This window comes from Amblyomma americanum, chromosome 4, assembly GCF_052857255.1.
Source record: "Amblyomma americanum isolate KBUSLIRL-KWMA chromosome 4, ASM5285725v1, whole genome shotgun sequence".
NCBI classification, from domain to species: Eukaryota; Metazoa; Arthropoda; class Arachnida; order Ixodida; family Ixodidae; genus Amblyomma; species Amblyomma americanum.
Window position 1 is genome coordinate 144,755,074 of NC_135500.1, and position 27,965 is coordinate 144,783,038.

Consider the following 27,965-nt stretch of genomic DNA (forward strand, 5'->3'; position numbering starts at 1 on the left):
ATGGGAGAGCACACGGGTGCCTCTTTTAATGCGTAGACGCGAAACATCAGCGGTAGCAAGACAGTTACCAACCGCTGACGCAGATTTGCCTCATCACATTGTGTGACCGGCCGTCAGATTTTTTAAACGCGAAAGCGCTACTTCACTAGACAAGCTGAAGAACCCGAGGTATGTGTGAACTCTCACCTTTGAGGAGCGCCAGCTCTTGCGCAGCTTCTCCGTCAACGCGCGGAATCGCCCCCCCCCCCCCCTCCTCCCCTTCTCCCGCTGCTGCCGATAACCGCTCGCGATAAGATCTTGCATGCGGCTGCCTCTGAGGCGGTGTTGCCTCAAGTGCTTTCGCACGTCCTGCTCGGTTTGACTACGTTAACAAACCTACCATCTTTTTACTCGAGTGCCCTATATTGCAGAGGTTGGGTAGTCGCGGAGGCTATTCTCATGCAGGAACTTGAGCAGCCCCCGGCTTTTATTGTGTCAGCCACATGGAGAGGTCATCGCCCTTTCTAACATCCACATCAAGTGACGGCGTGGAACCTAAGCGGTTTTTGAGGAAAGGAAACGGCGCAGTAACTGTCTCACTTTTCGGTGGACACCTCAACCGTGCCTTAAGAGAAGGAAGGAAGGTTAGAGTGAAAAAAGAAAGAGAAAAAGAGGTGCCGTAATGAACACCTCTTGCTTGACGCCCGCAGGATAGCCCCCAATAAAGCTCCAGGGTTAAAGTAAGACTAAAACAAGTTGCCTTTTTTTATGTTGGACCCTCTAAAAAGAAAAAGAAAAACATTCGGTATATGCGTGATTAAAAAAGGAGCTCGCGTGCTCACAGCGATCTATATCTTTTTCGTCCCTCATTATTCCACCACGATGCTCGCAAGACAGCGGGACGGCCTCTTCCACGCTTAGATAGCGAAAAATCACGCTGTATTCTTGGTCATATGGTTCTCAAAACGTCATCCATGACTCATGCGCATCACGCCTAAATCTGGACGCAAGCATGAGGCTGAGCGTCAACTTTTTAGAGTTTTAGAGGGAAACACAAGCTGTTTGCTCTATTTACTTTCGCTATATATCGAGAGTACCACATGAACAAAATACAGCCTGTCGTCGGCTCTACGGGGTCTTTCAGCGCAAGTGGCTCTTTGTGTTTGAAAAATGCTGCTCACACACATGAGGCATGGCTGTATTTTGATAACAGAGGACCTTCTTTCTGTGTCCTTAGGTGACAGTTTTATTGGTTGGACTGTGCGATGAATTCGCCCTCATTTCCATCTTTTTGTGCGACTTCACCACAAGGGAGTATCCATCCACACAACACTCAGCACGAAGAAGACTCGCAGACAATCGTTTCAGTTACAAATTAACATAATGAGCCCTGCGCAATTGTGAGTCAAAGCTGTGCTCGCGTCATTCACGTGCTATTTAATTTAACGGCCGCACAGGTTCATATTCCAGTTTTATATTTTAGCGTTTCTTTCGGGAGAGAATGGGTCAGGACACGCCGTTAACGAGCCTGGCATCTTCGTATGCACATTGCCCGCATCAGTACTAGCACCTCTGTCCTCGGGAACGTTAATCTTGCAGTGGCAGAGTATTTTGCATACGCTTACTATCTAGCCCTTTTCTAATAAACGCCTTTTCGGTCACCAAATGTTCCACCTCACACCCCTGAGAACTGATGTCTCACTTGCGCGTCAGCAAGAAAAAAAAAACGCCCAGAACTGTGAGGTTAGACCTCAAGTGGTTCTTTTCAGCTTGGGCTTGCTTAGAAGTGACAGGTTTTATGCCAAAAGCGGGCTAAGGAAAACTTCTTTTCTTTAGCTGTAGTTAAACTGTGCTACAAGCCTTCACGTAACACCTGTGTGCACAACGTCAAACGGGTACAGTACAGACAGCCCCTCTTGTTTGCTTGTACGTGCCTGCTCGGGCCAAAGTTGAACCACGACTAGTGTTCCGATTCAAACCTGAGGAGACAGAGTTCAGAAAGTTCGGGGAACCACACTACACGGCACTCCTCGCCATGTTCCACCGAGCTCCTGTCTCCAACAGCAGGATACTAAGTTACCCCGCAAACAGGCACCCATTTTCGTGTGCAGATGTTCTTTCTGTATTTCTCGTGTGGTTTGCGCAACATCGATCGTGAGAAATTTTCGCTACGAGCTACGTTAAACCTCGAGCTTCGCTCGAGTTGTACACTCTAAACAGAAAGGAGCAAGAAAGGGAGTGAGCTGTCCTCTAGCGCCCTCTATATTAAAGAAGGTAAGCGCTAAAGGAGAGCTTGCTCCCTTCTTTACTCCCATACAGGCGTATTCGTGTTCAGAGTGTGAAAAACGAGTTTGCAGCAACGTTTAAAGGCGGAGGGCAAAATTACTAGATATCAAGCAATTCTGGCATGACCCGTACGCCCACAAGTTGTCCTGAAGGTGCATAGTCACACTCAGCAGCAATGTTTGCTCTGAATGCAGCAACTTTTCTTCTTGTCCTCTTCCCCTTCAGGCAGACGCCTGCCTGTCGGCCAACTTCGGCATCGAGCCGAAAAGGACGGTGCCATACAAGACGATCCTGGACGAAGCCATCAATATATCAGAGCACAAGCCCAAGAAGTGCCTCATCTTCCTGCGGCCTGGCCAGGCAAGCACGAATGTGTCGCGTCAAATTTCGCCCCGCTAATTCTTCTTCCAGCTTCCGCACGTGGTGGTCTTACGCAAGGTGGCACAGTTTCAAACGCTATATTCGACACAAAACGATTGGAGTGCCACTCAGTCCAGTGTTGCGTAGAGTATGCAAAGCAATGCACAGGCTCAAATACAGCGAACGTATAAAATTATGAGCAGATAGCGGCGCTTTGTGAAGAATAACCCTTCCAGGCGCCATTTTTCGTTTCTATTGAAAACAAACGTTTCTCGGCCTACATAGTATATTCTGGCCTCGAGAAAGGCAATTTTTTAGTTGTCCAGCGCAAAATAAGAGCGATTAGCTTTTTTTTTACATGTATGACACAGCGTTGTTCGGAAACACCATTGGCCGGAAGCAAACATTTCACTGCAACCTTTTGCCCTATATAATCATCCATGGGCAACCAACCGATAACTGGTGGTCTATTAGGATAACGCAGTGTATTCTGAGGGGAAGGAAAAGGTAGCAAGAGTCGGCCTAGAGTTAGATGAGGTAGGGGGACATTTGCTGGCATAGTGGGTGGCTGCAGCCGGGGCAGGACAGGGCTGATTTTAGAGATAGACAAGACAGAGGCGAGGTCTCTGACTCGCGATGATTTTGATGACCATGATGATAACAATCCACATGTCGGGCCAGCCTCATTTGCGAGCAAGGGTCATTCCTTGCGGTTTAACTTAACAGTACGAGAATATACGTTCCGGCCTAACATCTGGCTCATTGTGATCTCTGGTGAGTTTATGCACGCGCTCGTCATGTGCGCATCTGCAAAACGGCGCGCAGGACGACATTCCCATGACTGCTGGCCGGGACGAAGTGTGGCAGGAAGCGGTGCAGTCGGCGCAGCCTGCCGAGTGCGTGCCCATCGAAGCCATGGAGCCCTTGTACATCCTCTACACCTCCGGAACGACGGGTCTGCCGAAGGTGACAAGGACCAATTCAAATCGATGCGTGCAGAAAGCGACATATGAGGAGGACGAAAAACGTGAAAGTTCGGTATCCGCAGAAACAGTAGCTCTATTCAAGCATTTATATTATATGCTTCACATCTAGTGGACCAACTCTACACCGAGATGTAATGAAGGATTGTGCAAATAATTCAGGCAGTATCAGCATGGAAATTTTATATTTGACTCTTTATGATGTGAAACTCTGTATTTGCCCCAGTTTTGTTCGGAAAACTTTTTTCTGCAGCTGTTTTCGAGCTCTCTTAATGAAATTAATGCTTAAGAATTACTACGTTGTTAGTACAGCAGAAAAACAGCATTCATTATATGCAATCAGGGACATTGCTGTGCACCAGCAGAAGCGAGTAAATGCGAATAGCAGGCTTCTAGCTGTCGCTAGTACTGACTTGAAAGACTTTTTATTCAGTGTTCACACTTCGGTAGCGAAAGAGTAAACTAGCTGAAATGTATGGAATCTAGAATATGTTTTACTTCAGTGCAATCTAAATTCCTGAGTAGTAGCGAAATGGTATAGACGCGTGCAGAACGCAAAACGACAATACAAAGGCTAGTATTGTCGTTTCCTGCCTGCTTTTTCCTATTTCACGCTTAGTTAAGTTAGCCCAAATAAACGCTTTAACGTTCATTGTGGCAAAACGCGCATCATTGCTTCATCGGCGACGGGGCTAATGATCTCATCGTTATCGTCTCTTCTGGGTTCTGATCTTCCATCGACCTTTTCGTATTATCTTCATATTCATATTAGAAGTAATAAATGAAATTCCGCTCCAATGAGTCCTTCCTATGAAGGTAAAGCAGACAAAGAAGGCTCTCATGAGTGTATCTGGCTCATTTTTACCCATACATCGGCAGGATCTGGCACATTCTTTATTTGTAATAGCTTTTGATAGTCCGGTACAACTCAAAAATATAGCGGCTTTTCCCCGTCAAAGGACCCCCTTACAGCCAATGGCGTCGGCCGATTCTCATTAGCCTGCTGGCGTGACTACGGAGGGAGGGGACTGTCTCTTTTCATCTGCCACCCCCAGCATTATAACACTAGCAAGGTCATGAGAATCGGCCGACGCCATTGGCTGGAAGCGGTCTTTTGAGAGGAAAATAGCCGCTTCGTCCTTGAGTTGTATCCCACTATAGGTGTTACTGGGCACCGTTCGTTCTCACAGTTTTTGCAAAGGTAAGATCTATGGATGAGTTCACCATTACAGTAAAATTTGATTAATAATAGTAATTGGTTTTTGGGGAAAGGAAATGGCGCAGTATCTGTCTCATATATGGTTGGACACCTGAACCGCGCCGTAAGGGAAGGGATAAAGGAAAGAGTGAAAGAAGAAAGAGGTGCCATAGTGGAGGGCTCCGGAATAATTTCGACCACCTGGGGATCTTTAACGTGCACTGACATCGCATAGAACACGGGCGCCTTAGCGTTTTTCCTCCATAAAAACGCATTTCAAACCTACAGAGAGAATACGACAGAACGTCAAATAAAATGTAAACAAAAATGCCTTGCAAGACGGTTCACTCCTGCACTGACGTCAAAGTTGATAAATCATCATAGAAATAAAATGAGAAACCTTTTTCGACTGTGAACATTTTCTCTCTCTCACCTTTTTTTTCATCTATACCCCTAAACTTGCGCATTGTGGAGGGCATGCGCTGCAGTCCACCACTCTTTTTGCCAGCACGTTCTGCTGGAAAATGTCCAAAGGCATCCATTTTTGCTCAGATTTTGCTAATCCTATCTTCGCTTCACCAATCATTGTGACTGCTAAACTAGATGGGGTGGTTGCTGCAGACTAACCAGACTAGCATTTAGCGTGCGTGCAATTCTACTAGCTTTATTAGCATACAGTACTCCTAGAGTAAATCGGTTCGGCGTGGCGAATGTACAGCGCAGGACACAGAGCCAAAAGTCAGAAACAGTTTATGGTTTATTGGAATTTAACGTCCCTAAGCGACTCAGGCTATGAGGGACGTGAAGGCCTCCGGATAATTTCGACCACCTGCGATTCTTTCACGTGCATTGACATCGCACAGTACACCGGGCCTCTGTAATTTCGCCTCCATCGACATGCAACCGCCGCGGCCGGGATCGAACCCGCGTCTTTCTGGTCAGCAGCCAAGTGCCGTAACCACTGAGCCACCGCTGCGGCTTCAGAAACAGTGAAAGAGACACACGGGCGTTATTTTTTGAGGCAAGGAACCCAACGAATGTTCGGCATAGATGAAAACTGCTTCGCGGTACAATATAGATGAAATACGGTAAACAACTCTGATACTATGAAATGTGCATGCACGCGGCTACCAAAATGAACGGAACTGTGGCGTGATACTTCAGTAAGTTCTGAATCATACTTGGGCACACACATATTTCAACGACGCGTGTTCCTTGTGCACGCAGGCCGTTGTGCGTCCCGCGGGAGGCCACGCGGTCAACCTGCTCTACACGCTGGAGCATGTGTACGGTGTGAAGGACGACGACGTGTGGTGGGCCGCCTCCGACCTGGGCTGGGTGGTCGGCCACTCGTACATCTGCTACGCGCCGCTCCTCAAGGGGGTCACCACAGTCCTCTACGAGGTGCGCCCAATATGCACAGGCTCATGACTGGCTCGGGACGACGTGTTACGACGGGCTGCCTTCAGGAAACACCGTGAGACAAGGCACCGGAGCAAACAGGCCAAGGCAGAAGACAGGCTATAGGCATCAACTAATCATGGCTCGTCTTCAGCATCCGTCTGGTAGCGCTGATACCGTTTCGTCGTGTTCAGAGCAACCAATTAGCCCAGCTGTCTGCGTTATGTGGCCCTCAGGGAAAGATGTTCAAATCGGTCAATCAGTATTCATTTCGACGTCAAATATTCTGACATTGGAGACGTAGTCAGAAAGCCTTGGAAGGCCTGGCGGGGACTGTGCACTATATAAATCTCACCGTGATGGCAGTAGCGCAAAAAGAGGACGAGAGAGTTTTAAATCAGGACAGCGCTGTGGGACTATTTATATTTAACTCCTTACTTGCCTCACATTAGTCCGAGTACTTTTCACTCGCATAACCTAAAAGCATATTGGTGGAAAACAGCGCAACGACGCGGACAGAGTGGAAGAGAATTGTGCTATTGTGCTAAAAGCATGTTGCAGTATATATTTTGCATGCACTGATTTCTTTTCCTATTGAATAGCGCAGCAGAAAGTTACGTAGTGCACACAGGATGTATTGTTTTTTTTTGTGTTCTCATTATACAATCAAGAGATGGGCACTGCAGCGAGAATCCAATGCGCAGACAAGCGCCAACTGAAAGGTTGTGCAGAAGGGGAGCATTTCATGATTGCGCGGTGCGCATCTGCAGTGAAATGAGACCGTCTCGCGGTGATGATCGCAGGGCAAGCCCGTGGGGACCCCGGACGCGAGCAGCTTCTTCCGGGTGGTGAGCGACCACGGTGTCTGCGCCATGTTCACCGCGCCCACGGCCATAAGGGTCATACGCAAGGAGGTGAGTGCAGCTCCGGTGGCACGGCTGTTGCTGCTGCAGTGTAGGTCACAGCGCAAAACCTCGAGTGCTGCATGCTTTCTCACAATGCGTGGTCGTGCGCAAAGCGACGCGTCGTCGATGCCAGAGAAAAGGGGATTCGAAACGAGGTTGGCCTGTCGAAGCGCGCAGTAAAGTGCGAGCGATTCGGTAAAGAAGGAAAAAGAAATCACGTGTTTGCGTCGGTGTCTTTGTTGGGTTGAAGCAGACAAACATTGAGTATATATTATGTTACTCTCTTTCGCTTGTGAGCCGTCTAGTTGGGCATTTACGGCACATGTGAAGCCACAAACCTCAGAAGGGTATGTAGAGTCTAGTAGAGTCTGGAGTCCTCATTCCTCTGGTCATTTCAAGCTCCTGCAGGCTTGCCACAAGTGGCCCACTGCAGGACTCAAAAGGAAGCCTTGTGGCCTGTAGAGTTTTGAACGGGGCTGCATCCATGTGACTATAAGGGTATAATAATAATAATTGTTTTTTGGGGGAAAGGAAATGGCGCAGTATCTGTCTCATATATCGTTGGACACCTGAACCGCGCCGTTAGGAAAGAGATAAGGGAGGGAGTGAAAGAAGAAAGGAAGAAGGAGGTGCCGTAGTGGAGGGCTCCGGAATAATTTCGACCACCTGGGGATCTTTAACGTGCACTGACATCGCACAGCACACGGGCGCCTTAGCGTTTTTCCTCCATAAAAACGCAGCCGCCGCGGTCGGGTTCGAACCCGGGAACTCCGTATCAGTAGTCGAGCGCCCTAACCACTGAGCCACCGCGGCGGGTGAGCCTATAAGGGTAAAGATAAATAAACAGCCCAATAAAATTAAATGGATTAATAAATACGAAAGAAAAACAAGGGCAAAAAAGGTCCATCACAGTTATTGTCCTCACGAAACTGACAAAGCAATGGCGTGTCCGGCTCATGCATGTATAAAGGCATCCACAGAACTGTCTACAGCACTCGAACGATGCGCTCTGTTGTACGTTTATGGCGACTGACTCTACTTGGCGGGACGGATACAGCTTTTAAAGATGTGAGGCACTATAAAGAATCAATGGGAATGCGCACGCAGGATAAAGTCTTGTCTCGAGTCCTACAGGCCACACTTAAATGACGCAAGTATAGATGCACATACTCCCTGGTGCGCCGTATGTGTGCTCCATACAGGCGTGTGGACGACTGTACTACAATATAGCAGCATTTATTTCGCAGCAGAAATTATTTGGAACATTGAGCTTTAGCTCACTCGCACGCTGCTCTTTACTAACGGTAATATCGTCTGTAATCTTGTGAGCGGAAGATCACAGTCAGCAAAAAAGAAACTACATGGATAAGCATATATTTTTAAAGGTCATAAGTATTATTTCCCCTAAACTGATCAGTGCCTTGAATTACCAGTGCTTAGTGCAAAATTTTCAAAACTTGACTGTCTCCAAAATTACCGACGCGCGCTTTTTGCGAGACGCAGTGGAATACAAGATATTGTTGTACAGCATCGGAATAGCGGCATATTTTCCATCTATGCGACCACTGACCATGCGCTCTTGCGAATCGCTCAACAAATCGAAGGATACCAAAGAATACTGGCGTCAGCTAGGGCTCTCCATCTGACCGCTGCCAGCAGTTGCTTCTAAAGCTAATCTTGCGTTTGGTTTCGTCCGCACAGGATCCTGAAGGACAGATGGGGAAGAAGTTTCCTGGAAAAAAGTACGGACCACATTATCAACCTTGCATGCGTTTCTTTTATTCAGTCTTTGAAACGCTGAGTAATAAACCTGCGTTAAAGGGGCTCTGAAAGGGGCTCTAATAAATTTGCGGTATGCCTTAATGTTTAAGGACGCCGCTTCACAAACATTCTCCAGGAAGAACTTTTTGGTGCGCTTTGTAGAAGCTGAGTTACCTGCAGCTACAATTTTAGTTTCAAAGGCTTCGCGCCTTTACCTCTCCTCCTGTCACTTTTTGCACGCTGAAAGGTCGGAGCTCCTCCGCCGGCCCCATCGCCGGGGGCGGAGCTTCCTGACCAACCGCAGCTACACCGCTTATACTGACCGCGACCATGGTAGCTGTCTGAATGTAACCAATATCTATATCTGAACTGGTATACGAAGGCGCGGTGCAACGGAGGATGGTGCTAGCATGAAAAAGTCGCCGGAAAAGGCTCAATTAACCTTCGCACGCGATTGTGGCTTCTCTGCTGCGCGTATAAGTGTATCATTGGGCTCAGGTGTTGACAACACAATGCGTGCAGTGACTGAGTCAGCTGATGTACTTTCCTCGGAAGGTGTTTCAGAGTCCCTTTAAGGTAAGCGCAAGAAGCCTCTAAAACGGAAGTGTGCAGCAGTCGTTCGGCAGGCGACGTGCACCCAGCGTTCGCGAAATGATCGGAGATTCGAAGAAAAGAAAATGTGTGTGCTACCGCATACCCCCCGTCTGCAGCTCACTTCCGTCATGCGTGTAAGCGAGCAACGGGCATGCGGTCCCACTTTGTCACTGTTAGTTGATGCTGTTAGAATTACTTAATAAGCCAAAAGGAACGTGAAATCCGGTCCTCATGTCCTGAACTCTGCCGGTTAGCGGTGCTGGGAAAAGATGGCACATCTTGCATATAGGTCGCCGTGCTCGCGTGTGCTGAGTCGAGCCGCATTAGAATGCAGTCTATACGGTTTTGATGTGCGCAACTTGTTCCGCGGTGTTTGTATCGAAGCCAGCGCGAGTTTTTGCACGCCTGGAAGAGAGTTAACCTTTGCGAGGACACTGATGTGTTCTACGTCCGAACCCTTCGCAAACGGACTGCGCATACCCAAGGCGGCGATGGGTCCTTTTCCAAGGAAATTAAACCTCCGAGCACGGGTTTCCGTTCCACGTTAGTTCGAATAGCTCTTTCTTAGCAGTCAGCACAGTCGAGTTCGTCACCTTCATTTCCCTCACCCGACAAGGGGACCCGTTCACCGGTAGGTTCGCAGCGGGGCCGACGTATTGTCTTCACGAAGCACTCGGTGACTGCAACTTGGAACTCGGTGCAGATTTTAAGCTCGCGCCTGAAAAACGTTGTGCCAGCTCTTTCATGACACGCCCAAAAAGTTTAGGGTTGCCAGAAGTGATTTATCGTTATCCTATAAACGCTAGATACCGCTTATTAGTACTCGGCGTAACAAGAGCAGTTTACTAAGCAGTCCTCCCATACAGACTCCATGGGACGGCTACGTAATTATAAGCCTACAAGAATCTTCAAAATGGAGGTGAGGGACGTTTTGTGGCTGAAGCTTTGTGTCTGGGAAATAAAATGATTGAGACAGTATAGGCCATGCAGAGGGGCAGATATTAAAGGACAGACTGCAGAAAGAGAGTGCACGCTTGCACACTCAGAATGCTCCGCCAATAGGCGAGCTGCTCTGTGATTGCGTGACTGTCCGCCCCAACGCAGACTGCGGCACCTCTTTTTGGCCGGCGAGCGGTGCGACCAGGAGACGCTGCATTGGGCCCAGAAGGCTTTCGGGGTGCCCGCGCTCGACAACTGGTGGCAGACCGGTGAGTGAGGAACCCACATGCCGTCACCTGGTGTGGGCGACGTGTTAAGCGCACAGGTTGCGGACGATACCATACTCGGAACCTCGCACCACAGCAGTAGCATGTTGGTATAACACGCGCGTCCTGTGACTGAGGACGCATCGGGGTCGAACACGGATATACTACCTGTAGTAAACTGCATCTCTGGAAAATCGTCCCGTGTGCCGATTCTCGGCTCTTTTTGGTCAAAAACGCGCGGAAGAGCTGCACGCTTGTTTCCCAGTCCAAACTTATTTGAGAGACTAATTCCGCCTGTCTAGTTTTCCGGTCGTTTCTGTAATACAACATACAGGCAGATAGAGAGATTATACTGTGTTGAAGACCACAGTTTTTTATCCTTTTGTTTAATGCCAAAAAATCATGCTATACACCCCGCATGCACCGATCAAAGGGACAGCAAAATTCCACGGGAAAACAAGGAAAAACAACGAGAAACAAGTGAAAGAAAGGTGACATTCACACTGCAGCTATACGACATAGGATACGGGGAAGCAGCGGGGAGACCGGCAAAAAGGGTTTCGTGGGACTCGAAATTTTTATTTCGGGCTAGAACGCTCCCACAACAGAGCCAAAAAAACTTGGAGGCGAGTTTACTGACCTCCACCCTGGCATTGGATGTGTACGGAATGTCCGCGGCTGTCAGCATACATGACCTGCATTGTGTCGAAACCAGTATTTAGTACTGTGGAATACACGCATGTCGTCGCGATCATTCGCGAACATCTGCGATCATAGCGAGAACTTGAGCCAAGCGACTCCTTCTTTTTTTTTGCAGAAGAAAATAGCTTATGTATTAGACTTCCTTTTATAGCCCTGTGTGAGAACGAAGTGTAAATTTTGGAATGTTTATTTTGACCTGTGCGTTTTTCGTCCGTTAGTTTTCTGTGCGATGCGCGTGCCTTTTTTTCTGTTCTGTTTGTATATCGTTCAATGCCAAACAAATTTTTGTGATTAGTCTGCGTATGTCTGATTGCTTCTTCTGTTCAGTGTGTGTCCCGTGTCGTTCTGCGCAGCATTTTCTTCATAGGTCACTCTTCCGTGAACTGAAACTGAAAACCTGACCACCACGCATGGACTTGCAACGTCATAGGTATATAAACAGCAAACATGAAAAAAAGGTCCCTTCGACATCCATGGGGCCTCCATTAGAGTTTCACCTATAGAGAGTATTGTGGGGTAGCAATAGCATACAAAATATAACTATTCTGAGAAAACTACAGTATACGGACATATGTGTGTATTCGAGCACCGCCGCTCCTGTAGAAGCTTATCTGTATTCGATATAGGCTACTTCTCTTGTCCTTATTCTTCCAGACGCTTCGCTGGCCACTGCACGAGAGCACTATGCTATCGCCGCAGACGATCACGTCTCGTGTTAAAGTGCAACGCACTCTCGCGCTGTGCATTGCACATCGTCTTCTTTATTAACTTCCATCTGCGATGCGAACAGATCAGCTCGATCAGTTTAACCCGAGTCAAATATCGTCGCCAGACGTGCCGACGACCCAGCAAAGCAAAACCATGAGCAAGCTAGGCTAAACATAATCTTCAAAAATTATAAAGCGCACTTAGGACAACAGACAAGAGAGACCAAACCACACAAGCGCTTTACACTTACAGAGGAGCTCAAGGTACTAGAAATGAACTGAAGCAGAATTGACATCTGAGCTAGTTGGTTTTTCATTTTCAAAAATTATAAAGCGCACTTAGGACAACAGACAAGAGAGACCAAACCACACAAGCGCTTTTTTACACTTACAGAGGAGCTCAAGGTACTAGAAATGAACTGAAGCAGAATTGACATCTGAGCTAGTTGGTTTTTCATTTTCAAAAATTATAAAGCGCACTTAGGACAACAGACAAGAGAGACCAAACCACACAAGCGCTTTTTTACACTTACAGAGGAGCTCAAGGTACTAGAAATGAACTGAAGCAGAATTGACATCTGAGCTAGTTGGTTTTTCATTTTCAAAAATTATAAAGCGCACTTAGGACAACAGACAAGAGAGACCAAACCACACAAGCGCTTTTTTACACTTACAGAGGAGCTCAAGGTACTAGAAATGAACTGAAGCAGAATTGACATCTGAGCTAGTTGGTTTTTCATTTTCAAAAATTATAAAGCGCACTTAGGACAACAGACAAGAGAGACCAAACCACACAAGCGCTTTTTTACACTTACAGAGGAGCTCAAGGTACTAGAAATGAACTGAAGCAGAATTGACATCTGAGCTAGTTGGTTTTTCATTTTCAAAAATTATAAAGCGCACTTAGGACAACAGACAAGAGAGACCAAACCACACAAGCGCTTTTTTACACTTACAGAGGAGCTCAAGGTACTAGAAATGAACTGAAGCAGAATTGACATCTGAGCTAGTTGGTTTTTCATTTTCAAAAATTATAAAGCGCACTTAGGACAACAGACAAGAGAGACCAAACCACACAAGCGCTTTTTTACACTTACAGAGGAGCTCAAGGTACTAGAAATGAACTGAAGCAGAATTGACATCTGAGCTAGTTGGTTTTTCATTTTCAAAAATTATAAAGCGCACTTAGGACAACAGACAAGAGAGACCAAACCACACAAGCGCTTTTTTACACTTACAGAGGAGCTCAAGGTACTAGAAATGAACTGAAGCAGAATTGACATCTGAGCTAGTTGGTTTTTCATTTTCAAAAATTATAAAGCGCACTTAGGACAACAGACAAGAGAGACCAAACCACACAAGCGCTTTTTTACACTTACAGAGGAGCTCAAGGTACTAGAAATGAACTGAAGCAGAATTGACATCTGAGCTAGTTGGTTTTTCATTTTCAAAAATTATAAAGCGCACTTAGGACAACAGACAAGAGAGACCAAACCACACAAGCGCTTTTTTACACTTACAGAGGAGCTCAAGGTACTAGAAATGAACTGAAGCAGAATTGACATCTGAGCTAGTTGGTTTCTCATTTTCAAAAATTATAAAGCGCACTTAGGACAACAGACAAGAGAGACCAAACCACACAAGCGCTTGTGTGGTTTGGTCTCTCTTGTCTGTTGTCCTAAGTGCGCTTTATAATTTTTGAAAATGAAAAACCAACTAGCTCAGATGTCAATTCTGCTTAAACATAATATTTCGCACGCCTACTCGATTTAGCTACGTTAAAACACTTTTTTTTCTTTTTTCTTCCCCTCTTAGAGACCGGTTCTCCAGTGACGTCCACGTGCATTGGCCTGGGCAACACTACGCAGGTTCCAGAAGAAGCGACCGGCCTGCCGGTTCCTGGGTGGAACGGTGAGGCAACGAGCTACTGGCTCTCGTACTCGCATTAATGCGCATTCATCAGACTTTGGGGATATTATTAAAGCGGCCGGCCTGAGCGCACCACAGTCACTGGGCCAATACCACGCCGTTTTTAACAAAAAAAGAAGGAAGGTACTATTATTAGCATCTTGAGGACTTCAGAAAATGTTGAGAACAGAAGAAAAAAAAAACTACGCGACGACCATCAAAGATGGTGCGAATTTAAGCTAGTGCCTTAACTCCCATCCTCTGCGGCAGTGACGAGTGACTGCATGACGGCATGCCCACGGGCCGGCGTGGTATGGCCACGCGGAAGCTCTGCACGAGCATTATGGAGAGCGCTGCCGTGTCGCTAGATGAGGGAATCGCACCAGATGCAGGGGAGGCTCGGAATTCAAACTAGACCCCTCTATAGCACCTGGGATTTAAGTTTATACAGTATTGTGGTTCATTGTCCGGGACAAGGAAAAGAGGGGAGGGGGGGGGGGGGGGCTAGAGAGGTCCCCGCATATCGACTGTTGCGTCGATCAGAGAAAATCGAAAAAAAAACTCTCTTGGCCTAATCGCCCGCTTCTTCGGGCTCAAATTTCGCGCATTGGTGACATTTGGTGGTTAGTTTTGTTTTATATTACATTTTTGTGGATTACTTGCCTGACTCGGTCAAAATTAATCGAAAATCTCCATCGTCTGCCGCAACGGCGAAACAAAACAGCAAGCTTTCGCAGCAATCAGCAATGAGGCCGGTAACACCATCGCGCTCCCTTCGGACGAATGAGCACTCTACCGTGGAGGGAGGCTGCGGAGAAATGCATGGGAGAAACGTAAGGTGCAGGGAGGGGGGGCAGTCGCGCGCGAACAATGTTTTATGCGCCAAATTTTGATAGAGCAGTCGAGTAGTTAAGTCACTCGTCTACTGATCCGGAGTACCCGGATTCGAACCCGACCACGGCGGCCGCGTTTCGATGGAGGCGAAAGGCAAAAAGGCGCCCGTGTGCTGTGCGATGTCAGTGCGCGTTAAGGATCCCCAAGTGGTCGAAATTATTCCGCAGCCCTCCGCTACGGCATTCCTTTCTTCATTTCTTCTCTCACTCTCTAACTTCCCTTATAGCGCGACTCAGGTGTCCACCGAGATGCGAGACAGTTACTGCGTCATTTCCTTTCCACAAAAACCAAGTTTCAACTCTCTACCGCGAATACCCCTTTAGGCTTTCCCTCATTTACAGACATAGTCAGGAGAAGCCAGCTTGCCGGGTGCAAGGGATGTTTTTTGAGGGTATGGGGCGGGTGGGTGTGAAGGCTTTCAGTCGAGAAAGCACTTTAAAACCAACCACACAACCGCTTTCTCCGCATTCAGCTACACCGCAGCCTCAACAGTAGCCAACGCTGAGGGTAGCTAACAGCAAAGCGCTCGTTCCTCCGGTGGGCGCAGATGGCGCTACTGGTACCACTGCTGTGAAAGCTTGCTGTTTTGGCCCGCCGTCACCACTGACTGTATATATTTTCGATTAATTCTGACCGAATCGGGCAAGTGCCGCACCTGAAAATAATATAAAACAAAACTGACGAACAAATGCCACCTCTGCCCAAAATTAGAGCCCGAAGAAGCCGGCGGTTTGGCCCGGAGAATTTTTTTTTCTATTTTCTCTGATCGACGCAACAGTCAGTACTTCAATAAAATAAATTCTACTATTGGTTAAATGTCTCTCTTTTGCTGCTGCAGTGAAGGTCTTGCTGGAGGATGGCCTTGAAGCGGCTCCCAACCAGTTGGGAAACGTGGCCATAAGGTGAGCCTGTTTGTCAAGCAGGCTGTTTCGCGTGCCGAAGCAATAGCCATGTGGTCAAATGAGGGCAGTAACACTATAAACGTTTCAACTACGTACATATAACCACTGTCCTTCCTGCTACATGAAGATACAAGCGCCTTCAGTTTAACAGTGCTCCAAAATGCATCGGGGCTGCTGGAATCAATCGCCTGCAGCTGAATTTGAATTCAGTGGACGGCCTTGCTCTTCAGTGCAGCGAACTTGGAGCATTCTCTAATCGAGGTTCACAACACCTGCGGTAGTAGAAGTGCATATAGTGTCACGTCAGTTGTCGATGAGCCGAGGAAGACACTGTGCAAAATTAGGCAGCTCCGTGCACCGTTGAAACCCATGGTATTCGACCGGCTTTTTCAGTGATGTAGTCTCTCTGCATGTCAGTCGGAATATATGAACAAAGAGTGAAAAGTCCCTTTAGTATTACGGGTAGTAAGAAATTCGTTTGGTTTGGTTTGATTGGGTTTATGGGGGGTTTAACATCCCAAGGCGACTCAGGCTGAGGGACACCGTTGTGGACGGCTCCGGAAAGTTCGAACACCTGGGGTTCTTTAACGTGCACTGACATTGACGTCGCACAGTAAACCGGCCTCTATAATTTCGCCTCCATCGAAATTCGACCGCCGCGGCCGGGATCGAACCCGCGTCTTTCGAGTCGTCAGTCGAGCGCTGTAACCACTGAGCCACCGCGGCGAAAGTTAGAAATTCAATGCAGAAAAAAAAAATGACGTGTAATGCTGTGGAAGAGCACGGTTTGAATGCGCTAGCAAACAATTGACCACACTAACTAACGATTGCTAGACTATTTTTCAAACCGCTGCAAACACCTTATGTTGGCCATTGCAAACAACTTCTTTTAGTCATTTTTAACTTCTGCTGAACGACTTCCACCACTGCCACCACCGTCTTGTTCCCACCGCACCATTCTACTTCTTTTGTCGCTTGTATTCGACACAGTAGTGTATTTAAGACACGCCAAGGCATTGCCCATTTTGCCTGGTCCATGTATGGCGCGAAGCCGACGCGATCGCGCAGTAGCGTTCCATGACGTCAACGAACGCGGAGTTTGTATGCGTCATCCACCTTGTGCTCGCTCACGCAACCTAGGATGACGTCATGGAAAGTTATGGCGCCACTGCTACCGCCTTACCGCACAGGCATACGTGGCTTTCGGGATCGCATATGTGACCTGCGGAAAGGCATATGTGGGCCAAACGGGGCGATGCGTGAATGACCTGGCAGCTGAACACGTGTAATCGCTAAAAGAATTAGGAGCCGCGCATTTTTCACAACATTGTGCAGATTGCAGTGCGTGTCACCGAGCGGCAGAACATTCGCCACGGGAAAAATGATTGCATTGCACAAAGTGTGAATCACGGTTTCGTGAGATAGATTCTGGGCAAGAGCAATGGTACTAAGGCACGGGATATTTTGGAAGCTTTTGGAAGCTTTGCACGTAAGAAAGAAAGGAAAAGATCGCGTTAGCCATACTTCTGTTACCCTTTTTAAGACTGCAGTGTCGTATCTTGAACGGTTTGGTTGATTGTGTCTGGTCCTGCTTCAGCACATACCTCAGGTTTCTTTACATTAGCCGGCTTCTCAGCGAATAAAGTTCGATGAAGTTGGCGCTTGTCCTGCGCCGTTCTTCCGCTGTGTTTGTATTTGTAGGCGCTATTGACTCCTGTCGCAAATATTGAAATGTTGCGCGTATATTGCGTCATCTTTCTCAGGAAACAATTACGAGTGGTGCGGCCTTCTCCCAACCGGTCGCGCGTCGCACAGCGAGCGCTAGAGGTCGCTAGGTAGCGAATGCTGAGGTGAAGGACAGCTCGAGCGCCATGCCGTGTGTACGAATTTTTGACGATAGATAAGACAACGAAACTGCTTGCAAAAATGCAACGGTTTAGCCCAATACCCTTGTCCTAGGCATTTTATACCAGAAAAGTCAAGCATCTGGCCGGAGCAGGTACCAAGCGGCGCTGGGGATCGAACCCAGCACCTCACGGAATAAGCATGCATGCGAGCGTTAGGAATATGTAGAGGAAAAATAGGCCGTCGTGTTCAGAAACCGATCGACTTTTTGAGAATGCTGGAAGTTCTCGGAAGCTAACATACAAGCCTGTCGGCCAGTAGAAACCTCTGAAACATCGTTCCTCAATGTGGCAGGCATATATCCTGTGAAAAATAGACGTGTGGCGGTTTTCATGTTACTGCGAAACATGGGCACTTGCGGTGCCTATACAAACTATCCTTGGGTATGTTCACGTTTTGTGCCCGAAATGTTGACGCACAAAACGAAGAAAAATAGAGTGGAATGTTAGCATAAAATTTTAGCCATGGAGGATGTCGACGAGATGAAACCATGGATTAAGAAACAAGAGGGCATACGAATGGTCAAATTTTGACAGTACCCGCAAGCAAGGTCATGGAAATTTATTTCGGAAGAGGGTGGTGTTGTGCTGTTTTATTGCCAACTGCGATGGCAGTAGCGTATGACAGTGGCAATGACAGCGGAGCCCTGATTTTTTCAGCCGGGCGATGCTATCAAGGAACACTGACAATCATTTGCTGCTTGTGGACAATATCCCAGCCCACATGTCACGCGTTTCACAAGGCAGTGTACTACATGTCGCATGTATTCCTTGTTCGTCCGTGTCGTCATCCCGCAAGCTTGTACTTTGCATGCTAATGTGGTCTAGAAGGCACCAAATACCCAGCTTCCGAGGGCATTGCCCCTGGTGGGTTTACCGGTATTTGAAGCAGAACCTTCCGTAATAGAAACTTCAGGGTGGCGATAAACTCAAAGCAGCAGCTGAACAATATTTTCAGATGCCTGTCAAGTTTCTTCTCTTCGGAAATAGGAAAACTCAGCGATCCCTAACGTACAAAAATCTTTCGGGCGGTTTTGTTTGAAAAGATGAGAGTTCTCACTTGATGAACACGTTCATTATGTATGTGTCGGCGTCTGTGCAGATTGCCGATGCCGCCAGGAGCCCTCTCAACGTTGTTCAGAGCGGATGACGTTTTCATTGTCAAGTACTTCGAGAAATACCCGGTGAGGCACCTTGCATGACGCAGCTGTTTTCGCAGCGTAAAAGATATTCGAGTCTGAACGCAGCGCGCCTCTCTGACAGGGTTACTACGACACCATGGACACCGGCATGTTGCACAAGAATGGTTACGTCAGCATATTCTCGAGAACCGATGACGTCATCAACGTTGCTGGCCATCGCCTGTCCACATCACAGATTGAAGAGGTATGATTATGCGTGTGAAATTAATAGTAAAGAGAGGGGATGCTGTAGAGGAACCTACGAGCTCCCATAACACCACTTGTTCTGATGTATGTAATGCTTCTAGGTACCAATGTAGAGCGACTGTGAGTGTGTTTTTGCGTCTTTCATGCATGACCCGGACGGACGTTTCTTGACACGAAGGCCATCATGAAGCACGATGGCATAGCGGAGTGTGCAGTCATCGGCGTACCAGATCCGATCAAGGGGGAAGTCCCACTCGCCCTCTTCGTTCTCAAAAACGGTAATGTACTCCGTGCAGTGCGTTTGTCCCTCCTGTGCATCGGACATTACCTAGAAGGCAAATGCTCGGGTAGAAATTCGGTATGACCCTATTTTTAAGAAATTTCTTCAGGGTGCAAGAATGGGGTAAAAAATGGCCTGGCTTAGCTAAGGTTAAGCCTAGGATGCGAAGCATAATAGATTTGTGAAAGGGTGTAGCCTGGTGACACTTGGTTATACTTGGTAATGCTTGGATACACTTGGTTTATGCTTGGTAATGCTGTATGACTGCCTCGGCGTGAGGAGCGGGGCTCTTTTATACAATGCCGCGACGACAATCGCCCCCTAGCGGGAGTTAGCCTTGGTGGTCGCGGCCGCGCGAGTTGAGCCCCGTCTCTCCTCAGCTGGTGTGACGTCAGACCACGTGGCCGGCTGCAGCGCCCCTAGCGGGAGGAGCGGGAGTTAGCCTTGGTGGTCGCGGCCGCGCGGCGACCGCACGAGTTGAGCCCCGTCTCTCCTCAGCTGTCGTGACGTCAGACGATGGATGGATGGATGGATGGATGGATACGGCTGAACCCTTTACATCGGGCGGTGGCTCAAGCCACCTAGCCATGTCTTGTGAAATTTTACTCCTGTCTTGCTTTTAGCCACCAATCAGATAACCTTCGCTTGGTTACTTCTAACCTCTTAAAATCCACTTTCCCTTCACTATCCCTAAACCCCAATGCCTTGGGTAAGTCATCCCCGCTGCCTTCCACTGTAGGGTGAAGCCCTTTACAGAAAAGTATCAAGTGTTCAGCCGTTTCCTCCTCCTCTCCGCATGCAATGCACAAAGTGTCTATCCCCTGGTACCTGACTCTATACTTCTTAGTCCGCAAAACTCCAGTCCTGGCCTCAAACAACAAAGAACTTCCCCTACAATTATCATAGATATTTTCTTTGACAATTTCCTGTTTAAAGGTCCGGTATGTTTCTAGTGCCGATTTCCTCAGCATCCCTGTTTTCCACAAAGCTCTCTCTGTTCCTTTAACCTTTTTCTTAACCGATAATTGCTGATTTGCCCCCTTACTGCTGTCCAGATATTTGCTTGTCAATTTTCTAGTTCGCTTTCTCCATTTCGTGTCAACATTCTTTATATACAGGTATCTGTATCTTATCTGTATCTTTATATACAGGTACCACGTGCTCGGCTGCAGCGCCCCTAGCGGGAGGAGCGGGAGTTAGCCTTGGTGGTCGCGGCCGCGCCAGGCTGGGCTATGGTTGAGCTAACTATAGTGTTTCTATTATGCTTCGCATAAAAATGGACAGACGATAACCGTATAGTCGGTAATGCGAAATTCGAGCGCAGTTCTTCCCACGCCACCTGCCACTGCTGACAGGTGGCGTGCTATGGTTGTCAGATGGCGTGTTACGCCAACGACGAAGAGGAATCCACGAACGGACGCCTAAAAGCTGCACTCCAAAACGGGTTTTGCCCGACCGATTACGAAGGTCCCTAAAGTATACGGTGTTCACGTGGCGCTAAACAGAGATACGCCCATATGCACGTACGCTACCATGAAGAAAGCGTTCGCAAGCCTGCGCGAGGGTTGTTGAGGAAGCTTGAAGTATGGAATTGCAATGTTGCATGTATACTGCATCACCTTTCCGGATAACTGTTACGAGTGACACGACCTCCATCTTGCAACTGGCCGCGCGTCGTGCAGCTACCGCTAGAGGTCGCTATAGTCGTACAACCTTCCATGGTCAGGGATTGTCCCCTCCGTGCATTATCACACCGCTCCTTGCATTGTCACGCCAACAGGCTCATTGAGAATCGGCCGACGCCATTGTCTGGAAGGGGGTCCTTTGACGGGGAAAAGCCGCTTCGTTCTTGAGTTGTATCCGACTATAGAGTAACTGGAGGCCTGTCGAAAAGGGGCGCGAGTCTCCATATGTGCCTGGCGCCGGCTCGCTCCCCTTCTCGCGCCGATGCGTCCCGCCCGATGACGACGAAGGTTGCACGAGATGAGGGCCACGTGATCGTAGACCGGAACCACGCTGTAGTGGGGCCGGCGTAGCAGTAACAGCTCTGGCTGTAAAAGAAAAAAAGCAGCTAGAGCGCGAGGAGACGCGAGCGTGGAACATATCTGTGCATGAAGCGGACAACAATGGGAGGATTTGATTTGATTTATGGGGGTTTAACGTCCCAAAGCGACCCAGGCGATGAGGGACGCCGTGGTGGAGGGCTCGGGTCCTCTAGGATTTCGCCTCCATCGAAATTCGACCGCCGCGGCCCTCGGTTCTTTCGGGCCAGTAGCCGAGCGTCATAACCACTGAGCCACCGCGGCGGCTAACAATGGGAGGACCGCCCGGCTCTCCCCTTCAACTTCCCTTTTGCTCAGTCGGCGCGAGATGTGGGGAGAGGCAGGGACCCCGGAACTTTTTTTTTTGCGTGAGGGGGCAAGGCTTCGATCTTATTTTGTTATTTATTTAATGCTCATTTACATAAATTTTATATTTTTATTATTTTTTATTTTTCAAAGTTCAAAGGTTGATGTAAACTGTCACGTTGCGGTGACGATCACTCCAGCAGTCAGGAAGACAACAACAAAAAAAAAACTTCCAAAAGGAATTGTTTAAAGGGCTGGCTCGCACCCACTAAGAACTGAATGACTCGGCGGCGGCGATAGCCACAAGCGTGCTCGGCGGTCGTCGAACTGAATGCCTGCAGTACTTGGCCGCGCTCAATTGAAAGCTGGCAAGGAACCTTCGAGATAAGGAACCAAAATTAACAACAATCTGCAAAAATGTGAAAGTATTTGCATGTGGCCACGATCAATGGAGATAAGTCTGGTCGCATCTGGCATTACAAAACAAAACGATAAAGCCGCGTGCCGGCGGTTTTGAGTGCGAACGAACAAACGGTGCAAATATTCACAGCAATATAAAACGAAGTGAAATGAGAAGCTTTAAGCACGAGGAGTGATCAGCTGCAATAAAGAAGTTTTGTGCATAGTTTGTTTGAATTCTGCTATTTATGACCATGTACAGGGGTCAGACAATCGATTTCTGTTGGGACATGACTAGTTTAGGTTACTCATATACGAAATGCTTTACATCTGGCTACGAAGCGAAGTAGCTCAGCCCCACTGTGCTTTGCATTTAAGAGAGTCCTAGAACGGAAGTGTGTCAATTTTCAGCAATCTGATCCAAGTTCCAGCAACTGGAGACTGTGGGGAGAGCGACCGCCCCCCCCCCCCCCCCCTTTTTGTTTCGGGGTCCCTGGGGAGGCACGTCGAGGTGAATGCCCCTTTCACGGCCGTTTGATCTATGGGTGATCAAGCTAGGCTGCTTCGATGCCAGCGCCGCGATCGAGCGGCCGTGCCCCCTTTTCGACGCCTGTGCGTTCAGCGCCACCCCGCGCCAAGCGTCGAAAAGGGCATGCATAAGGCCCCTAGTTTCCCGGGATTCCGCAAAAAAAAAAAAGGCCGAATTGTGCGTTAGCAGTCACATTCTCATTTTATGCTACTGCTGTTTTAGACATATAGATATAGGCAGTATGATGAAAAAAATGGCTATCTTACCTTATTTATATACGAATATAACGCGAGATGGAAATTTGAGAACCCAGGAGAATTTTAGAATAAGTATTATTACAGTTGCAATGCATTCTCAACCACAGGCGCACGGGCCTCCAAAGAAATGCATACAGCACGTTAATATACAGAAACGGCGGATACGTCGACGTTATTTGCGAGGCAATGCTTCAGAGGTGCGCGCCGCTATAGAGCGAACCAAAGCCTGCAACACTTCAATGCACGCAGCCTCCCGCACAACAGCAGCCAACATCACCGCCGTGCACCCACCACTCGGTGTTTCGAGCTGCCCAGTCCCGCGTCCGTTTGGCCCTTTCTTGCTTCCCCTACTCCCCTCAACTCTTTCATGAGTGCCTTCTCTTTCTCAACGACTATCTCCTTCGCACTTACACGCAGCGCGCTTTGCCCCAATGTCATTAAAAAAGCTGGCTTCCCTTGGAGGCTTTCAAAGCCTGCTGGCGAAGGTTGCTTCAGGTACAGTCTTTGTCAAAAGTACACAGCCCAAAGGGTCTGCTCCTGAGCCCTGCTGTGCGGCTCCTTTGGCATACTCGGGGACCCTAATCTCACGAAGGCCGCAGGAATTTAAGTCCTCAACCCACCCATGCTTAAGGCTGTCAAATATACTAGAGCGCCCCGCTACACGGTTTGGAAGCGAACCCCTTGGACTGTATATTTTTGACAAAGACTGTACCTTGAAAACCCTGGGAAATAAAAAAATTGACAATATATACTCGTACCTTGGTTTAAAATATAAAGAGAGAAGCGTTTTGAACCATTATTTGATGTCGCCCGCGGAATTTCGCGGATTGTTTGTTCTCATTTCGCGGAACTAAAATTTTACCGCCGCAGAAAGTTAGGCATGCATCCCCATGTTCCTGGTGCTGGCTCACTCCATCTCTCGCGCCAACTGTTCAAGTTGTGAAGAGGCTGGGGGAGCTGAAGTAACTTCAGGCTGTGAAGTAGAGAGTCGAGAAGAACCGCGCGGTTCTTTCGCTTGGTAGCCGGACCCCGCTTCCGACGCGCACGCGAGCGTCGAAGCTCGCACTGCTCACGTCTCGCGCCGTGCGCATGCGCAGACCGGCTTCGGCCGACGCGGCGTCTCGGGGCGCGTGGCGCAAGTGTCCATCGAGTGATGTTCGCTCAAGCCAAAGCGCTCAAGGCCCTAAGAGTGGCTGGTGGTGAGCCAGCAAGGAAAGGGAGGCTACACGCCGGTTTTGATTTCACAGGATGCTTTATCGAGAAGTGAGCAAGCCTGTCTGCGCATGCGCAGATATCTGTGCATGTCTGCGAACGGGCGCTCGCGGTTTAAGTTGTCCTTTCAGCGCCCCCCAACCCCTTTCCTGCATGGCTTGAAATTATTTGCGTCGGCTCGAGAGGGGCAGCAAGCCAGCCCCGGGAGCACGGAGATGCATGCCCCTTTTCGATTTCCGTCCGGAGCGTGCGCGCAGGCGCTCCGCTCGTACGCAGAGGAAGTGTTCATCGAGTTGTTTTAAGGCAGCTGTGCTCAAGTTTAAATGCTGGTCATATCGGAGATGGAGTTTCTCGAACTTGCCACATGCAGCTGTTTCATGAACAGATTCAGCTACCGTGCGCACTAGCGCTTCTATGACGTACTGTGTGTACAAAGCAAAGTCTTATAGCAAAGGAATGAAAGAATAGGACGTTTTTTTGCACAGGAATTCAATTTTTCAGATCCGCCAGCAACGTACTATTTGGTCTCTCCCCAGGCTAGGCCTTTTAAGGCGCCATTTTCCATCTGACGAGGTGGCCGAGTGGTTAAGGCGTTGGACTGCTAATCCAATGGGCTCTGCCCGCGTGGGTTCGAATCCCATCCTCGTCGCAAATTGCTTTTATTTTCAACTGTGCGCTCTCTCGTTTTTTTTCGTCCCAAGATTTATCATAATTATATAGTCAAGGAGTAAAGTTAATATTTTGTTCGCAATATTGAAAGTCGCTACAGCAGCAGACAAAAGCTTTAAAATCGCTTTTGAATAAGATGTTTAGCATGGGGTGGTGCACTACTGCGATCAGTGGCTTCGAGGAGCCTGGTTCGGGTCGCACCTGTCACTGCGCACGCGCAGTTCATGTCTACTCAGTCACGCTGTGCGCCATGCGAAAACACGCTGTCTGCGTTGCCTCCCCCCCCCCCCCCCCCTTTTTTTTTTCTTTTGCCCCTGTATTGTTTACGTTAGCGGTGAGGTAACGAGTGCAGTGAGTTTTTTAACACGTTACTGCGGCAACGATCTTAGGGGCCCTGTGCGTCATGGCCCACCGGTACCCTTAGGTTTGGCGGTAGTTGGCTCTTGAGGAAAGGAAATGGCGCGGTAATTATCACATATATCGGTGGACACACCGGAACCACGCCGTAATGGAAGGAAGGTGGGAATGGAAGAATAGAGAAAGTGGTGCCGTAGTGGAGGTCTCCGGTTAAATTTCGACCACCTAGGGATCTTTAACGTGCATGCACAGACATCCTACTTCACGAAAGAAGTGGTGGACGGCGGGCACTTGTCTAGCTTTATTAGACCCACAGCCTACTGTGGTTGGACTTCCATCGCGCACTGAAGCAGCACACACTTGGCCGTGCCTCATCATTAACAGTTCCATTCTTCCGGACGATGTAGGCAGGTGCCGGTACGGATTGTGTTGTGATGAACAACTAGCCCACCATTACAGGCCACCTCCATGCGAAATTTAAGCCAAAGCAAGCCACTTATCGCTAAAAGAGTATAGTCGCACCCTTCGTAAGGCGGATATAGACATCCATTATTTGTTCGGCGAGTAGCGCGCGTCACGGTTGTTGGAATGAAGTCTGCCGTTAGGAATGGCTAGGCCTAGCATCGCTGACGAAGTCACGCGGATTACCTTCTCACGGCTACCTGCCTTTGTGTGACGAGGTGGCCGAGTGGTTAAGGCGTTGGACTGCTAATCCAATGGGCTCTGCCCGCGTGGGTTCGAATCCCATCCTCGTCGAACTGATTTCTTTTTTCAAATGTCTCCCCGATTGCTTCAAAGTGCAGGCGCACGTGGAGCCAAGGTTTTTTTTAACCGAACCGCTGTTTACCCGTTTCAGCTCGTCTACCCGCCTCGTGGCGTCTTAACCCCGTTCGCGTGCTGTCGCCAGTAAAATGTCGCGTACATTTTCCTTGTTGCATTCAGTGGTATCTGGAATGGTAACATCTGGAAATGAGCTAAAGCAAGTTATGCCGTACTGTGGCGTCGTCAGACAATGCATCAGATTTGGGACAGTAGCGTTATCCTTCGGTCCACTCAACATAAGTCTGCTACAGGAGGTAAAATAAGGCTGGTTAAACGGTGATATTAGTTTCGAGATGCCTGAAATAATCTAAAATTCTCGCACATCGAACTTCTGCGCCGTAAACGTGCGGGTGTCCACGTGGCCGTACGCGTTCATTGCGTCATGGGTAACTGGTAGGTCACGTCGCGTAATCATGCTGTGCTGCATAGGGACGGAACAGAGGAAGGCGGGAAGACCCCCCCACCCCCCCCCCCCCCCATAAAAAAATGCTGAGGGGTGCCCTTCGGTCTCCAACTGCTCGCGCACAGATATAATTATCCAATTCTAGGACATGATTAATATAAAGCATATTGAGGCTGATCTAGTTGGCAGGCAGTCTCATAGGTTTTCTTCCAAGTAACCTAAGCTAACCTAAGAAGTCATTGACTGACCCCTTTTCATGACGACAAGTGGGACTGAAACGCAGTCTGCAGATTCTTTAATGCAGTCGATCACTTCTAGCATATACAAGTTTATACTGCACAGGATGTGTAATTTATTTGCGTTAAACAAATATAGCTTCGAACAGTGAAGAAAACAAAAAAATTAATACAACTTTGACTAAATAATTAATGCAAATATAGCTTCGAACAGTGGAGAAAACAAAAAAATTAATACAACTTTGACTAAATAATTAATGAAGTCTTACATTGCGAGAGGTCCCGATCCCTTTTAACACAGGGCAGGAGTCTTGAAACCCCACAGATGATCAGCTGCAAATTGAACTCCGCGACTTCCTTCACCGCTGGAGGTCACAGCTGGCCATCTTACAGATGGCGTCACCAATCTTGCCCTTTCCACTTTTTGTGCCCAACCACTGGGGTTCATAACACACAACTTGGGTTAGTTGGTAAACCTTGATTGAACAGTCAAGGGGTTTGCAGGACTCCTCGAGCCCACCCTCTGCGAAGGGGATGGCCACCATATCTTTCTTTTGAATCCCGTTCAATGTTCCTTTTGCTTTTCATTAGCACAAACGACAAAAAAAAAAAGAAAGCATAGAAATGCAAGTGAAATTTACGAATGTAAGCCACGTTTCGAAAGGCATTTATTAAATATTTTACATGCCCGAATTAAGCCAGTCTGAAAGCAGCATGTGCACTTCTTTATTTTACTTTCCCCGCAGAGAACGCCGAGGCCTTGGAGCAGATTCGGAAGGAGGTCACGGAACTGGTGCGCAATGACGTGGGCCCTGTGGCGGCTTTTAGCCTCTGCAACCGCGTGCCTGCACTGCCGAAAACGCGCTCAGGCAAGATACCCAGGAAAACCATCTCAGACCTCGCTCGAGGGAAGGCCGTCAAGGTGTGCATTCATGCATCCAATGCGGCCCGCTGTTTGCCATGTGGAGTGGAACTGTGGGGTGCTCCATTCCTTCGAGTTTATTGCGGTCGAGATAATTATTCCTCCTCTGCAGACCTTTGTTGCTTGCTGACACCTTTCACCTTTCGCTTTAAACAATCTCAAAAGTGCAAGCTACAAGTGAAGTTACATAAAACAAGCTTATGTGCATAGCTAGTGCATTTCACTGTTATACAGGACTGCATCAGGATGGAGATAAACCCTGCACAACTATAGCAGCAAAGCTTAGCTGCAGAGCAACATGACAAAGCATCATCCGTTGTTGCTCCAATGGTCTTTAGGTAAATTAACTCTTACATGGTGTCCCTCGTAGCCCGAGTCGCTTTGGGACGTTAAACTCCCAAAAACCAAACCAAACTCTTACGTGGTGCAAGGCTTTGGTTTCAACTGCAGAGCT

At 48.2% G+C, this 27,965-nt stretch overlaps 1 protein-coding gene and 2 non-coding genes across 3 annotated transcripts in view; all 3 read left to right on the forward strand.

Annotated features, from left to right (window-relative positions):
* Positions 1-27,965, forward strand: part of LOC144128482 (acyl-CoA synthetase short-chain family member 3, mitochondrial) — a 35,458-nt gene that overhangs the window by 5,542 nt on the left and 1,951 nt on the right. Inside the window, exons 4-15 of the mRNA XM_077661909.1 lie at positions 2,491-2,625; positions 3,451-3,591; positions 6,034-6,210; positions 7,011-7,121; positions 8,814-8,854; positions 10,572-10,675; positions 13,897-13,992; positions 15,722-15,785; positions 18,792-18,873; positions 18,953-19,075; positions 19,256-19,355; positions 27,336-27,511. Coding sequence (XP_077518035.1) covers positions 2,491-2,625; positions 3,451-3,591; positions 6,034-6,210; positions 7,011-7,121; positions 8,814-8,854; positions 10,572-10,675; positions 13,897-13,992; positions 15,722-15,785; positions 18,792-18,873; positions 18,953-19,075; positions 19,256-19,355; positions 27,336-27,511 — 1,350 coding nt within the window. The remainder of the gene's footprint in view (positions 1-2,490; positions 2,626-3,450; positions 3,592-6,033; positions 6,211-7,010; positions 7,122-8,813; positions 8,855-10,571; positions 10,676-13,896; positions 13,993-15,721; positions 15,786-18,791; positions 18,874-18,952; positions 19,076-19,255; positions 19,356-27,335; positions 27,512-27,965) is intronic.
* Positions 24,670-24,751, forward strand: TRNAS-GCU (transfer RNA serine (anticodon GCU)). Its single transcript has one exon. It is a non-coding gene; the product is annotated as a tRNA-Ser (tRNA).
* Positions 25,803-25,884, forward strand: TRNAS-GCU (transfer RNA serine (anticodon GCU)). The gene has a single exon. It is a non-coding gene; the product is annotated as a tRNA-Ser (tRNA).